Source organism: Heterodontus francisci, chromosome 1 (genome assembly GCF_036365525.1).
Source record: "Heterodontus francisci isolate sHetFra1 chromosome 1, sHetFra1.hap1, whole genome shotgun sequence".
Lineage (NCBI taxonomy): Eukaryota > Metazoa > Chordata > Chondrichthyes > Heterodontiformes > Heterodontidae > Heterodontus > Heterodontus francisci.
In genome coordinates this window covers 135290249-135307036 of record NC_090371.1, presented here as the reverse complement: position 1 = coordinate 135307036, position 16788 = coordinate 135290249, and the positions used below count along the sequence as shown (strand labels likewise).

At 42.9% G+C, this 16788-nt stretch overlaps 1 protein-coding gene across 7 annotated transcripts in view; it reads left to right on the top strand.

Moving 5' to 3' along the window:
* Positions 1-16788, top strand: part of LOC137372378 (LIM and calponin homology domains-containing protein 1-like) — a 503856-nt gene that overhangs the window by 302776 nt on the left and 184292 nt on the right. For 6 of the 7 annotated variants that reach the window (XM_068036287.1, XM_068036300.1, XM_068036294.1 and 3 more), the window contains exons 6-8: positions 11608-11718; positions 13444-13639; positions 15260-15512. In XM_068036287.1, coding sequence (XP_067892388.1) covers positions 11608-11718; positions 13444-13639; positions 15260-15512 — 560 coding nt within the window. Of the gene's footprint in view, positions 1-11607; positions 11719-13443; positions 13640-15259; positions 15513-16345; positions 16661-16788 lie in introns of all 7 variants that reach the window. The other variant, XM_068036271.1, reaches the window with a different exon arrangement.

Genomic DNA, 16788 nt, shown 5'->3' with positions numbered 1-16788 from the left:
AGACTAAGGTTATCAATCCAGCTAGGACAAAGGCTTCACTGAGTGCTGAAGATTTTTTTGGAGTATGATCTCCAGACTAGAATAAACTTGGAGCACCTTGGGCAGAGCAGCTATGGGCTACTGTGCCTTCCAAGGGTACATTCTGCTGGGCACTGGTAAAGCACCCTTGGATATGCCAAGGTTTCAGTTCTTCAGGCAAAACTTCCTCCCCCTACCCCTTCAAGCTTCTTTCATCATCTCCCACTTTTGACCCATTAATATCCTCCAACTACCATTCGAATGCCAATCTCCCTTTCCACTTTAAGGTCCTTGAAATTGTCATCAGCTCCCAACTTCATGACTAGCCATCCCCCTCTAAATCCTCGTTCGAATCCCTGCAAATCCCCCTCCAAATCCCCATTAGAATCCCTCCAAAACCCTGTCCAAATCCCTCCAATTCCCCTTCCAAATCCCCATTCACATCCCTCCAAATCCCCGTCTGAATCCATGTTCAAATCATTGTTCGAATCCCTCCCAATCCCTGTTCAAATCTCTCCAAATCCCTGTTCGAATCCCAGTTTGAATCCCTCCAAATTCCCGTTTGCATCCCTCCAAATCTCCATTCAAATCCCTCCAAAACCCTGTTCGAATCCCTCCAAATCCCCCTCTAAATCCCCATTCAAATTCCTCCAAATCCCCATTTGAATCGCCGTTTGAATCCCTCCAAATCCCTGTTTGCATCCCTCCAAATCACTGTTCAAGTTCCCATTCAAATCCCCCCAATTCCTCATTCGCATCCCTCCAAATCACTGTTCAAATCTCGGTTTGCATCCTTCTAAATCCCCATTTGTATCCCTCCCAATGCCCATTTGAATCACTGTTCGCATCCCTCCAACCCTTCAAATCTCCCTTCAAATCTCCCTTCAAATCTCCCTTCAAATCTCCCTTCAAATCTCCCTTCAAATCTCCCTTCAAATCTCCCTTCAAATCTCCCTTCAAATCTCCCTTCAAATCCCCCTTCAAATCCCCCTTCATATCCCTCCAAATGCCCATTCATATCCCTCCAAATCCACATTCAAATCCCTCGAAATCCAGCTTCCATTCTTCTCACAGCAACGAAATGGTCGCAGCCACAGTCATGAGTGACCTTCTTTGTGTATGTGAGAGTGCTGCATGATCCCTCCTCATCTTCCTTGTTGGTAAAACTTGAGCACAAAATCTAGGCTGACACTTTAGTGAAGTAATGAAGGAGTGCTGCTCTGACAGAGGTGCCATCTTTCAGTACAGACATGAAACTGAGACCCTATCTATCCTCTCAGTTGGACATAAAAGATCAAATGGCATATTTGAAGAGGAGCAGGGCAGTTCTCCAGGTGTGCTGGCTGATATTTATCCCTCAAAAAAGTCACGAAAACAAACTACTTGGTGATCGTAGATTATAACAGTGACTACATTGCAAAAGCACTTCATTGGCTGTGGAGTGCTTTGGGATATTCTGGGGCCATGAAAGATACTATATAAGTTTCTTCAATGCCTCCGTATTGAGCCATTGCCTCCTTAAATCAATCTCTTCTGATATATTCTTGAAGAGCTGTTGACTTTGCTGGAAGGGGACCTCTGAACAAGTCACCTTCTGTCCCCAAGCATCGTTCTATATATCTCTGCCATTTTCTCTTCCTTCTGCTCCTGTTCAGCCTCTATTGTATGGAATGGTCATAATGAACCCCATAATAAGAGCTCTATGACAAAGGGTGAAAAGAAAACAATTTCCTTGCCTAAAACTTCTGAAAGGCAGGTTGCTGCATCTTTTAGCAATAGAGCTGAGAGAAGAATTTTTGAAATTTCTGTGACAGCAGGTTTTGTCCTCGTTGTCCCTATATTTGCATAAGCGTATCTGTGTGAAGGAACATGCATCTCCTGCCAGCACCCAGTTCTGCATCTTTTACTGAATTTAATATCTATTTTTGAAAGTGTATTTGTTTCATATCTGGTTTATGTCCCAAATTGTGATCCACTGCACTGGAATTATATCACTTTTGACCTCCAGAAACTGTAGAATTTTGGACCCTTGGGCCGGAATTTTACACTGGGCGGACGGGAGCTGGACTCCGAAGCAAATGTCAGTGTAGAACCCGCTTCCGCCCAGCCTGGGGATTCATCCCGTATTTTACGGATCCCCAGGCTTTAATTGGCCCGAGGCAGGACTCCCAGCCACTTGAGGGAGGAGGTCCCACCTCAGTGAGCTGCCGGCCAATCAGCGGGCTGGCTGCTCTTAGTCTCAGCAGTGCCACTGGGAGCGCTGGCCACTGCTGGGACTGCAGCCCAGCCGACCGAGGAGGATACCAAGGAACCGGGACTGAAGGTAAGTTTAGGTTGCCTCACCAGGGGAATTGGTCATGCCCTGGTGAGGCTCGGGTGGTCGTTTGGGGGGAGGGGGGCATCTTGGATCCTGGGGTTGGGTTGGGAGGTGGGGGCGGCCGTCAATCGGGCACCCTGTGCCCGATTGCCAGGCCCCCTACCCGAGGTGCGGAAAGGCCGGCAGCTATAGCTGGCTGGCCTTTCATGTCCCCGGCACACCCGCTTGCCACGGGTAAAATACCCGTGGAGACGGGCGAGGGCCCTTAAGTGGCCGTCAAATGGCCACTTAAGTGCCTTGATTGGCCTTGGGTGGGCAGGCAGCTTCTCAAATTCCTGCCTGCCCTCACCCCCCCCCCCCCCCCCACCAGACCTCCGTAAACTTGGTCGGAGGCAGAATCGGGGCGATTAGGCCTACCGGAGCCTGCTGCTCAATTTTACGCTGCCCCCACGACACCATCCGACCCGCTGGGGCGACGTAAAATTCCGGCCTTGATCTCTGTTGTGTGGAACAATATGTAGTAGTGTTCTGAAATGTTTAACCCTGTTGTAATCATTGTACTTGTGAGATCATTGATTGTCATTTGGCTTTTGAACTTATAGTGAAGCAGTAACCATGTGCACCTATTAGGACAGGGTCTTGGCGGGAGCTTTGTTTGACACTTTCTTTTTTGCGATGTTTATGTAAGTTGGTTGTGAGTTCTAGATTTTGTGCTGTTTTTGTAGTTTACTGATTTTTTTTTTTTGTATTGCTATCACTCCAGAATGTGTGGGGCAGTCAGTGTGTGGAACTTGTCATTGTTACAGTGAGGATTAATGGATGGCGACAGCACTATTAAATTTTTACAAAAGCAAAATACTGCAGATGCTGAAAATTTGAAATAAAAACAGAAAGTACTGGGAATACTCAGTAGGTCAGGCAGCAGCTATGGAGAGAGAAACAGAATCAAAGTTTCAGGTCGAAGATGGCCCGATGAGGTCGGGTTCTGATGAAAGGTCATCGACCTGAAACATTAACTCTGTTTCTCTCTCATACAAACATACGAATTAGGAGTGGGAGTAGACCACTCGACCCCTCGAGCCTGCTTCGCCATTCAATAAGATCATGGCTGATCTGATTGTAACCTTGACTCCACATTGCCACCTCCCCCCGATAATCTTGCACCCCTTTGATTATCAAGAATCTATCTACCTCTGCCTTAAAAATATTCAAAGACTCTGCTTCCCAAGCCTTTTGAGGAAGACAGTTCCAAACACTCTCGACCCTCAAGGGGAAACATATTCTCCTCTTCTCTGTCTTCAATGTACGACTCATTTTTAAATAGTGAACCCTAGTTCTAGATCCTCCCACAAGAGGAAACATCCTTTCCACATCCACCCTGTCAAGACCCCTCAGGATCTTATATGTTTCAATCAAGTCGCCTCTTCTAAACTCTAGTGAATACAAGTCTAGCCTGTCCAACCTTTCCTCATATGACAACCCGCTCATTCCAGGTATTAGTCTAGTGAACCTTATCTGAACTGCTTCCAATGTATTTACATCTTTCCTTAAATAAAGAGACCAATACTGTACATAGTCCTCCAGATGTGGTCTCACCAATGCCCTGAATAACTGAAGCATATTCTCCCTACTTTTGTATTCAATTCCCCTCACAATAAACAATAACATTCTATTAGCTTTCCTAATTACTTGCTGTACCTGCATACTAACCTTTTAGGATTCTTGCACGAGGACACCCAGATCCCTTTGCATCTCAGAGTTCTGCAATCTCTCACTATTTAGATAATGTGCTTCGTTTTTATTCTTCCTGCCAAAATGGACTATTTCACATTTTCCCACATTATACTCCATTTGCCAGATCTTTGCCCATTCACTTAACCTATCTATATCCCTTTGTAACGTCCTCTTCGCAACTTACTTTCCTACCTATCTTTGTGTCATCAGCAAATTTAGAAACCATACCTTTGGTCCCTTCATCCAAGTCATTTATATAAATTGCTCCACAGATGCTGCCAGACCTGCTGAATATTTCCAGCATTTTCTGTTTCAATTAAATTTTTAAACTGCCTGGTGCTCTCAGGAAAGTACTTTTGCAAAGTATTTACAGCACAGAAACAGGCCATTTGATCCAACTGTTGCATGCTGGTGCTTATGCTCCACACAAGCCTCCTCCCATTCTCCTACATCTAACGCAATTAACGTATCCTATTCCTTTCAGCCTCATGTACCTATCTAGCTTCCCCTGAAAGGTTCTATGATATTCACTTCAACTACTCCTTGTGGTAACGAGTTCCATATTCTAACCACTCTATCCTCTTCGTATTCTTTTCCTCTAGATATACAGGCCAGCATTCCATTAGGCTTTTTGATTATTCTCTGTACCTGTTAATGACATTTTAATGAGCTATGTACCTGGATCCCCAAGCCTCTTTCGACCTCCACTGTTTCTAGCTCTTTACCATTTAGAAAGTACCCTGCTCTATCCTTTTTAGGTCCAAAGTGGATGGGTTCTTATTTACCTACATTGAAATCCATTTGCCACAGTTTTGCCCGTTCACTTAATCTATCAATACCTCTTTAGAATATTATGCTTCCATTTAAACTGCCTACAATATCACGCTTAACACCTATCTATCTTGAAGTTCATTTTGCCAATTACATGCCCATTCTGTAGGTTTATTAATGTCGTCCTGTATTTTGTCACAAAAATCCTCTGCATTAACTACACCCCCAATTTGGTGTCATCTGTAAATTTTGAAATTGTACTTCTAATTCCTTACTCCAGACCATTTACATAGATGGTGAATAACAGTGGCCTTAGCACCTAACCCTTGTGGAACACCACTTTCCTCTATTTGTCAGTATGAGTCATGACCTTTAATCTCTATTTTCTGTTTTGTGGTCAATTTGCTATCCATTCTGCTACTTGTCCCCTGACTCCACATGTTCTGACCTTAGTTATGAGTTTACTGTCTGGTACCTTATCGGCCCCAAAATTTAGCTCCTTAGCATTAATTTTTTCTGCCTTACTAATGCTGTTTTGCCTCAAAAACAGTAAATGCAGCACGTGGTACAAGCCACACCAGAAGCCATCTTAGTGAAGGCATTAGCGTGTGCTGGGAGGATCCGTCAGAATTATACAGGATAGGCAGATCATGGTATCAATCAGCATTACATGCTGATTTGATGCCAATGCTGCAATTTTGGATCTCAATACTCCAGCTAATGCCATCGCTTAACCTTGCACAACTGCATTCAGCAGCAGGAAGGTCCCTCACCTGCACTGTTTAAAGAGATCTTCAGCTATCTTCAGCTTCATTGCTGATTGATTTCTACTGGCTGCTGTTGCAATTGTAGAAGTGTTTGGGATTTCTAGAGTTGTTTAAAGTCTACAGGGTCTGGTGTGTCAGGTGCTGAAGGACTTTATCCTGATTTGAAGGATTCAGCACAAACTACTTGCTCCCAGACATGGGTGCAGTAGTTTGCATTCCCCTTGGATTACAGCCTGGTTCTCCCAGTTTGCTGTTCACTGTTGCACAAGGGAGGTCACTGAGGCTCTGTATGACCAGAGAGTTGAATACATTTCATTCTCTCTTGGCAGAGAGAAGCAGGCGGAGTGAGCTTGTGGCTTCACGAAGCTTCGCAGGCTTCCCATGGTGCAGAGTGCCATTGATTGCACACGCGTCATTTTGTGGGTACCACATCTCAACTCTGAGATGTACCTTAACTGAAAGGGATTCCAATCCTTCAGTGTCCAGCTGGTGTGCAACCATACGGACTGTATCATGCAGGTTAATGTCCGGTATCCTGGCAGCAGTCCTGTTACCTTCATTGTGCAGCAGTCCACTGTGCCATGCATTTGAGCCACCACTACAAATGGCTACTGTGTGACATGGACTATCTGATGACCACTTGACTGATGACTCCATTGAATAACCCATGGACACGTGGGCAGCATGCATTCAACAAGAACCATGTTGCCACATAAAATGTGATTGAGCAGACCATTCAGCTGCTGAAACAATGCATCTGCTGCTTGGCAGAGCATGTGTCAGGATTTGCAGCTGTATGCTGCATAACCTCACCATTTTATGAACACAGCATCTGCTTGGCCACAATGCAAAAATAAAAGCCTTCACAAAATAAAAATTCCAAACCAAATTTATAAATCAAATCATGCCATATTCCATACAAACGTAAACTAATCACCCTTGTGCATTCCTTAGTGCTGTCTTCCTTGTGCCTTTGCCTGCCCTAGTGCTCCTATACAGTGCAACCTCAATGGCTGCAGCATGGTTAGTGGAAGGCTGCCAGCTTTCAATGAAGGAGACTGCAGATGGCATTACAGGATTGTTGCATGTTGTCTTAACCTCTGTGTTAGCTTCTACTACACACAAAGCACTGACCACTCAAGATGGGATAAGTAACGCAGTAACGTGAACTTTTTATTTAAGGATGGTTCTGCATGTACAGACAGGTCTTCACTATGCAGGTACTTACTGCAGACTACCCCCAGCCCAGAAGTCACATGGTGTGTTACATCACTGCTCTTACACTGTTGGCCTGATGCCATAGACACACATACACAACAAGGATGACCTCGAGCAGTTCTGGACCTTGAGGGCCTGGCTTCAGACTGCAGCATCTGAGCTTGGGCATCAGCAGTCTGGGCTGGCTGGTAGGCAACAGCAAGGGCATTAGCGATGTGGCAGTGCAGGGAGGATAAATGCTGTACTCCTGAGAGAGGACAGCAGGTTCGTGCTCCATCGAATCACTGTCATTTTCTTGGGGTGGCACCTCAGTAATCCTAGCAATCTATTGGAGGACACACTGCTGGATTGCCATGACAGCTTACAAGCCCCTTTAAACACTGTCATCCATAGCCATAATGGCAGCAGTCTGAGCTTGGTGGCAGCAAGCTGAGCTTGCATGACTTCAGTCTGAGCTTCCACTGTAGCACCCAAATGTTGAGTGGTTTCTGCTTTTGCTGCAGTGGAAGCTGAGCCATTGGCCATCAGACGTTGCATCATGATTGGCATGCTTCCGAATGGAGTTGGCCACTATTTCCATGCTGCAAATGATGGACTCCAAGCTCTGTGCAAAGCCCTGTGCCATGTCGATGGCAGACTCCTCCATGCTTTTTCACATGGACTGCAGGCTTTCTGGCAGGTCTGCCAAAGCATTCCCTTCCAGCGAGCTGGCTCCTGCATTACCTTTATCCCCTACCCTAGCTGCAGGCCATGTGCTCGGCATCTCACTTCATGTAGATCCTCTCCCTAAGCTATCCTCTAAAGTATGTGCAATGTCAATATCTGAGATGGTGGCTGCGGGTGTGAGAGAAAGTGACAGTGTTTCTTTTTCATCACTGTCTTCCTGCTCTTCCACCTCTTGCTCTTCTACTACTGCCTGGCCAGGTTTTTCATTCTTGAGTATCAGAAAGGAGAAAGGTACAAGGATAGGGTTGTGATAAGGGGGGGAAGCAAGAGGTGCATGCATACCTCACCTACAGCTTGCAAATGTGAAGGTATTATGGGATGAGGGGGATGTGAGATGTGAAAAGGAGGATAAGGTAAGAAGGATATGGTTTCATGAGGGTCAATGGTTTCAGCCCTGCTGCTGGCTACAACCTCAGCCATGGCCACTCCAGTAATGTGATCACCGTTCTCTCCAGCGGGGTAAGGAAATGTAGCTGTTCCTGTCCCCTGCCATTTAGGTCCTGCCACCTCCGGTTATGCACCACCTTGTCCTGCAAGAGATGGCGTAGTGTGTCAATGAGTGAAGTGTGTTTAGGTGAAGTGGCATTTGAAGATGCATTCACTGACCTTGCCCACTTATGTAAGGTCATTGAACCTTTAGTGGTACTGCATCAAGGTCCTCTGGGCTAGAGTCCTGGCATTGACTGCCACAGCAATCTGGTCCCACTGCCTTTGCAAAGTTTGTGTGGAGGGCCTCCTAGTCCTCTGTGGATAGAGCACATCTCTCCTCCTCTCCATTTCCTGCACCAAGGCCTCCAATGCAGCATCAGAAAATCCTCGAGCCGCTGTCTCCTCTGTTTTGCAATTATTGAGTATTACCCATGTCAAAATCACTTTTAGAATGACTTCCTGTGGCTGCTCCCCTTTAAGAGGTGCAGACTGGCATTAAGTAGTGAAGGTTAACTTTAACTATAGCCTCGTGCTAGCCTCTCTCAATTTTGTGCCCCTTCTCAACCACATACTTTGCTCTGGCTGGATGCTACTATCATTTAAATTTGTAAGCAGCATGAAGCTTCCATGCTGCCTAGATCAGAAGCAACGGGTGCAGGTTAATTGTACATTGTGATCCCCAGAAATACAAATTCAAAGAATCACAGAATTGTTACAGCACAGAAGGAGGCCATTCAGCCCATCGTGTCTGCATCGGCTCTCCGAATAAGCAATTCACTTAGTGCCATCCCCCTGCCTTCTCCCTGTAACCCTGCACAGTCTTCCTTTTCATATAACAGTCTAATTCCCTTTTGAATGCTTCATTTGAACCTGCCTCCACCACACTGTCAGGCAGTGCATTCCAGACCTTAACCACTCGCTGCGTGCACAAGTTTTTCCTCATCTCACTTTTGCTTCTCTTGCCAATTACTTTAAATCTGTGTCCTCTCGTTCTCAATCCTTTCATTAGCAGGAACAGTTTCTCTCTATCTTTTCTGTCCAGACCCCTCATGATTTTGAATACCTCTATCAAATAACCTCTCAGCCTCTCATCTGCAAGGAAAATTAGAATATATTTAATGTTTAAACAAGTAATCTAGGGCACAAAATTAATTAAAGGTTAGAATAGGTAAGCTATCATGAACATTTTTACTGCTCACTGAACAAATATTTGTATAGGGCCAGAGGGAGGTAGTTGAATGTTTAACCATCCAGTGTTGGGTATGTTAAGTTCTACAACCCAATGATTCATTGAGTCTCAAATGGATTTTTGACATAGCAATGTTAAGATTCTGTGGTTTCCTGAGCAACCTGATTACTTGAATGAGCATTTTCTCTGAGGATTGATCACTTTTGTCAAGTGGTTGGCAGAAATGTTAGTTTCTAGATATTGCTCCATTTATTTTTGATTTTAAAGTTATTTTTTGCAACACAACATCCTTAAAGAAAAGGGATAGCCTGGGAAAAGTGCTTCTAATATAAAGAACTGGGCTGACCTTATATAATATCAAAATATTGGATAAATGACCTACTGATTTCCTCTTTTCCTGCTTGGCTCCCCCACACCCAACTTTACCTTTTCCTTGCACCAACCCTTTCTGAATATTTAAGTTATATGTGGAAGGGAGCAGCTCCATTGAGAAACCAACATAGTTGGAACTTAGTTTTAGCTCTATCTCTTTTTCCACTTTTCACATTCTTGTTTTCATGGGGCCGGTTTTCACCTTGGGTGGAGCTTGGTGAGAGGCCTGAGGCATTTTGATGGCTGGAACTTATGTGTGCAATGTCATTGAGCTGCGAGCACTAAACCAATGTTCACAAGCAGCTCACTGCTCTGGTCTCCACCATGGAGGCGAGCCAACGTTCAATGTTAAGTGAGGTTAGGGTTGGGGGGGCAAGAGGAAATCCTGGGCATTGAGAGGGTGGTTGGGTCAGCAGCAGGCCAGCGGTGTTTCTTGAAGCCAGGATGAGCATTTATGCACCTTTTGGCAGCACAAAAAACCCCAAAGACTTCCGTGCTTTCAGAGCCACCTGTAGCAATCCTTTTTAAAAAAAAAAAAAGTGGAATCACTTCAAATTGCAAAATGTGAAACTATTTTCCAATTATCATTATCATGAAAATTGTAGGAAAATTAGAATTTGTAAGAAGGCAGCAGTTAAGGTTAGCCTTTACTCAGTCATAGTAACAACTTGTCAAAAGTTAAGTGACGAGTTCTCTTTTAGTTTTGGCTTCTCTTTAATATAAAGTATGATAGTGAACTTTGAAGGAGCTGCAGTATGGCAACATAATTCCAGTTATGAGTATGTTTAGCCGCCTTGAGCCTACCGTGCCACTGTATATTTTGAGCACAATGAAGATTAGCAAGATTACGTCAAGTTGGCAGAGTGTTTTAACCTTTCGCTAATGAGTGCAGCAATACTATGTCACAGCAAAATGACCTGTGCTGAGGTGAGCTGATCTCACACAAAAATGTAATGTCAGCTTATTTAAACTGTCAGTGCATAGTAAAGGCCAGCTTGGGTCTGCAAATGAAACCCGACCCAAACCTGACAGAACCACATCCGACCCGAGCCCGACCCAGCCTGAGTCCTTTCATTTTTTCCCGTGCCCGACCCGATCTGACCTGATCACTGGAATGTTCAGTTAACCTAGCCTTTGTTTTTCAGATTTTAAACTTGTGCAGATAAGCAACAAAAACTGTAACTGGACTTAAAAGGTTGTTTAGTAAGTACATTATGATTGGAGCCACGTACCGGATGTGGTGAGTGTGTCCAACCCGACCCGAGCCCGAATGCCGGACCTGTAAGAGCAACCCGATCCCGACACACGTCATTGGGTCCCGTCGGGTTCGGGCTGGGTAGCCATGCTCTAGTGCATAGTGCTTGACACATTTTGAGTGTCACATGGGGCCACGTCAGGCAGGACTACTGGCTGCCTAAACAATGCTGCCTTTTTTTCATTTTCAGCTATCTGTGCAAGTTCCTTCATGTATTCAGCTGTTAAGGGTCACAAAAACAATGGCCAAAATCAAGTGAACACCATGTTATGGAGTGGATACTTAGTCACAAACTCTTCCCCCTCATCTGTCCCTCTCTCACCATCCATGGCCTCACTGAAGCATTCATTTCAAATGTGCACTTAACACCTGTAGTGTTGCTCAAACACTCTGGACACATTCCAGGGAAGCCCACTACTTTAAACAAGTTCTGGGACTTTAATGAGCCTTTTCTGCACAAACATTCACCACACTAATGTGGTGTCCGGCTCCATTGAGAGACACTGAGTGCATAAGTGCATGCAGGTGGTTTTCTTTTTATTCATTTCATGGGATGTGGGTGTCGCTGGCAAGGCCAGCATTTGTATAGGTATATATCAGATGCCTACACCCGATTTACAGAGAGCTGCTGTTTTCAGTTCATGGTTCACAGCTTGGTATTATCATTTTCTATGTGCCATTGAAAGTACTTGCCTTTTTGGTAATAAATATAATTTTCCAAATACAACGTTTTTTTAATGTGACCATGACATTGCTGCCCAACTAGCAGCACTGTGTAGCATAAATCAATAAAATCAATTATATCCCTTAGGTTTTAATCACTATTTACTGGCTGGGAAAAACAGCAAACAGCTGCACATCCTACAGTGGGCCGACACTGAACCTGATGGAATTTGAAGGATTGTTATCTCAAATCCAAAAGGTAATAATTTTCAATTTCAATATTGTGTGTGTGTGTGCTTTCTTAATCCTGGAGGTTTGTACTGTTAACTGTTGTTACTTTTAGTGATCAGAAATAACAGATTTACCTAAATGTTTTGCTCATTTTCATTTGTTCAGTAATATTACTAACACAATGTGGGGAAAAACCCAGATAAAACACAACTTTTTTGGTCAATATTACAAATAGAGGGATAAAAATGCATAGGTGTGGAAATTATACTGTGATGCGGATGCATAATGTATTTATATCAAATTCAATCATATCAAATGTAATTGAGGCATTAGCACTGCAGCTTCTGTTAGAATAGTAGACAAAGAAATTTGATCCAAAAGTATCAGGTTGTTCATGCAATAATATCGCCTCATATCATTTCCAGCAGTTATGCAACTTTTTAAACTTATTTGAAAAATACTTCCCTGATAACACATTTTTAATGCCATGGTTTTTATGTTTTTTGACATAAGCTTTCCCCAGAATTGGCAGGAGAGAGTGAATGTTGTTTCACTCCCAACACTGAATAACAGTAAATTTGGCAAATACTGCCTTCGTTCACATCCATGTTTTCTAAAGAGGCACCGAGTCAGTCATTAAAAATATATCAAATGTTCACAATTATATCATTTCATCACTTGCTGTACTCCTAACATTCTTAGTTTGAGAATTTTCTTAAAACTTATTTGTGAGGTAGAGAACTACTGGACCAAAATGTGAAAAGAACTAGATCGACGAACCATGTAATATGACCACAGAATTGGACAAGAACTCCACTGTATTTCATTAGTGTGCTATTTCTGAATTTCTTGTTAACCTAGTACTTGTGATAAATATTCTGTGGTGTGATATCAGACACTACTTTTATTTCAATCATGGAAAATGTCATGATTAAATTACCACAAGTATTCCAAAATCATAGAGACTTCTGTAAAATGAAACCGAGATCTGTTTTCAACATATGTGTGCTGATCTGTCCTTTGCTATAGCAATTAATGTTAAAGCAATCTTTAATTGAGACAAGGGATTTATTATAGCACTGGAGGGAACTTAGCATAGGATGGCTTCCATTGACCTTTCCTTGGGCTAGAGTTTCAGTGTTTAGTATGGGCTTCTTGCCTTGGAAAGAATTTATAATCAGGGGCTGTGAAAGGCAGCGATTGTTCTCAGTGCTCCGACCATGCGGGTCAGATGCAAGTGCGTTCATAGCCTTCAAAGCCAATAGCTGGCAAGCAGCAAAGTACTGGAATGATTTTTTTTAAGAGAAGAGGAAAAGCTTTTGCATATTTTCATTGCTGATTGCCTCTGAAAGCTATTTCTCCTTAATCCAGGAATTCCATTTGTTGGGGAAAGTTGAGGACAGACTTTGTTATAGTGTAATCCACAAGTTGTCACTGTGCGATGGGAACGGCCACAGGCAGGATTTTTGTAAATGGGTGATGGACAAAACCTGATCATCAGTATTTGGGCAGCGGTTTGAAAAAGGAGAGACTATTTTATTAGGAGAGCGTTGAAGTTGGAAAGTGCACAGCTGCACCAATACAGCCAGCAGCTTTTTTATCCATATCTCTGGACCATAATACACAAACGGAAGACAGTGTCTCAGTTGCTGGTTTTGTTTCCTTTTCTTTAACCCTTGAAGATTGCGGTAAGTAACTTCTTTAAAAATCTAGACCTATCCTAATGAGTTATTTCATGCTCTGTTGTCATCAGGAGATGGAAGACACAGACAGTCCAAAACGAAGCATCCGCGATAGTGGCTATATTGACAGCTGGGACTCTGAACGCAGTGACTCCCTGTCGCCTCCCAGACATACCAGAGATGATTCCTTTGATAGTCTGGATTCATTTGGGTCACGGTCGCAACAGACTCCATCCCCAGAGGTGATACTTAAAGGAAGTAGTGATGGTAGGTAGTGAAAATTTCCCAGGCAGGTATCTGCTACATGCAAATTCAGTCGTTGTAATAAGACTGGGAGTGTTTATGGCCATCAGTGCACAGCAGAAATCCGTAGGGATATGTGTGGTTATATGGCACTGTATGGCAGAGTGACTGGAGCCAGCAGAGCTCAGTTATACTTGCAGCTCCCATATTGCTGTCAGGCCAGAGACAATGGCGCCCTGCATATACATTATACACAAAGATCTGCTCAGTGGGATCGGAATGCTGTTTAAATGGCAGCCTGTTGCTTTTACTAACATTACAGATTTTCAACATCGCTTCACTTTGGGCTTCAGTTATACGCATGCAGGTATGAAACTGAAGTAATGTGAGACAGTCTCCCGGAGGTGGCCTCATACTGCTTTGCTAAACTGAGTTTAGGCAAGTTGGCACCCAAATTACACTACGAAGCTTGCGTTGATAAGAAGCCAAACTGCTTTACATTGATGCAACTGTAAAATAACTGACCTATTTATGTGATATGCATGTGAACCTAATCTAGGAAAGGTGATATTTAACAATAACTGTATCTGACTGAATGGCCATTGACAAAAAACGTTGAATGAATTGTCATGCTCTTTATAATGTTCTTACTCAATGATAACGATTTTTGTGCTTTACAAAAGTATTGCAAGTCCAGTAAAAGTCAGAGACTGAAAAGCAGGAAACGCCCACATTAAAAATGCCAGTGAGACTTTTTAAAGCAGAGACACAATTACAAAGTATTGTAAACTTACCCAATGTAAGTAAAAAAAAAAAAGCATACACTTAAAATGATTGAGTGTGGGAAATGAAGCATATTACAGCCCTTGCCCGAGATAGTATTTGTTGTGTGAATGAAGAGATGGCAGTGGGAGGTTCCACTTTCAGCCACTGGAGCAAACTAACAAAGAAAGCAGCAGTTTATGTAAAAAGTTTGGCAGAATTTGAGCAGTGGTAAGAGCATGCAATCTAGAAAATAATGAAACATACTTAGCTAAGACTGTTCACATTTAGAACAACGTTCCTTCTCACAGAAGTAATGGTGGTCTGAGCAGGGCTGTTTTATATAGAGTATATTCTTCTGTACAGAGATTTAAGGTGTAGTACAGAGGAAAAAAATAGAGGCTTTAAATGTGAAATGTGATCCCAGGAAGTATGTAACGAATGTTTTAACAAAAGCCATTGCACAAACTAGCATCTCGCACAAGGGCCAATTTCAGGAATGCTGCAACATGCTACGCTGTGGTGTAAAGGACGTGTAGGATCAATGGATATATCTCATTAGGACCCTTTCAGTTGCTGGATGGAAGTTGGGATTCTCCTGCTTCCTGATATCATTCCTTTGCCACTTCGTCCTAGAGAGCATGAAAAAGAAAGGAATCAGAACAGTTCCAGTTGGTTCAACATTTCAAAGTGTGAAGAGATAGAGTATGAGTGGAGGCTCATGAGTGTATGGATTCTGAGGTATGACAAGTTAGAGGTGAAAAGGAGACAGATTACATTTTGAGTACCACAGGTCTGTAATTTCACGTTGGCATTGCTGAAATGTGTCACAACAAAGTGACACATCATTTCCTAACACTATTCTTTTGGGTACTCTGAAAGGTCGTGGCAGTGACTCTGAATCAGATGTAACACAGAAGGCTCCTGACGTGAAGCGAGATGACATGTCTGTCAGACGGACTTCCTATTGTGAATCCAAATCATCCTTGCCTTTTAACCAATATCTACCCAACAAGAGCAACCATACAGCCTATATGCCAGCACCTCTTCGGAAAAAGCGGGCAGAGCGAGGGGAAAATTATCGTAAGAGTTGGAGCAACACTACCTCACCTGTAGGAACAGAGCGACCTTTCAGGTAAGTGACATCATTAGGTCATGATTTTTGAATTACCAGTACTAAGTAACATTCACATGCGACCTAAGCCTCCACAGTCCATTCACTTGTGATGCTATTAACAATATGATTCGATTAAGGTCATTTTGATGTGATTGTAAATGGTATTTGTGGCTCATCAGATGGCTTTTTAAAAAAACTGGATCATCTCACTAATGCTAGCAATGCCTATTGCTACCTGTTATTGCCTGGTAGACAACATTTTACATTTCTGCCCACTGAAAATGGCTCCTTGCCATCATCGTAAATTCTGACACCTTTCATATGAATGCAATGAAGAAAACCTGCACGCCTGCATTTGGAGATAGTTGAGCTCTGGTAAAATTATCAGTCTGCTGAATGGGTATTATTGTCAGAGGTTTTGTTATATTCAGTAATCCCAGTTTGTGAGAAAGATTCCTAAATGTAAGCTAACCACAATCAAGGAGGCGGTGTTATAGCCTAAGTAATGTTCAATTCATAATGCTGAAACAGAGCAGCCTTCAGCTTGAAACTTCTAAATCTAGGTCATGTTGTACAACATTTTGAAAGTACTGCTGTGAAAAGGTTGTGACTTAGCTGCTATCATAACGGCCTATTGCTACAGTAATAACTCAGAATAGTAAAAGAGATCACCTTAATTGATTTTTGCTCTTCTGCAATGTCAGGGCCACTTGAAGTTAAATGACATCCTAATGAAACCTGAGGATATAGGTGGTTTGTGATGATCTATAAACACTGCTTACAATGTAATTTAGGTGTTTGTGTAAGATCCACAACTTTTTTGCCTTAATGTATGTTGTATAACTTATTAGTCATAGTCACCCTGAGACTATAGAAGAAGAGCACAATGAAGAATCCTGTCAGGATGAAGATTTTGCTGAGATATCATCTACATTTTCCAAAGTTCAAGGGGTTGATGATTCCAAGGCTGCAGTGAAATTTGAACCAGCTGCTTTTGGAGATGCTGGTAGTCTCAAGAAGCACATTTGTGTGGCTGAAGATCTAGGGTGCAGAGCATCCAAAGAAGGTGCAAAATGGGAGGGGAAAGATGAAGAAGAAATTAAGAAGTTGAAAAGAATTCAGAAAGCTGGTATCACAGTCATGTCAGCATCTAAGCGTTACTGCAGGTCAGCAACATGATGTCGAGCTCTTATAGAGGTGAAATAAAGGCATGAGTTTTTGTGGTGAGGCACAATGTGTTGTTGCTTTATTTGGTTTTATTATACCATGTCTTTGAGAGTTTTGTAAACTATGA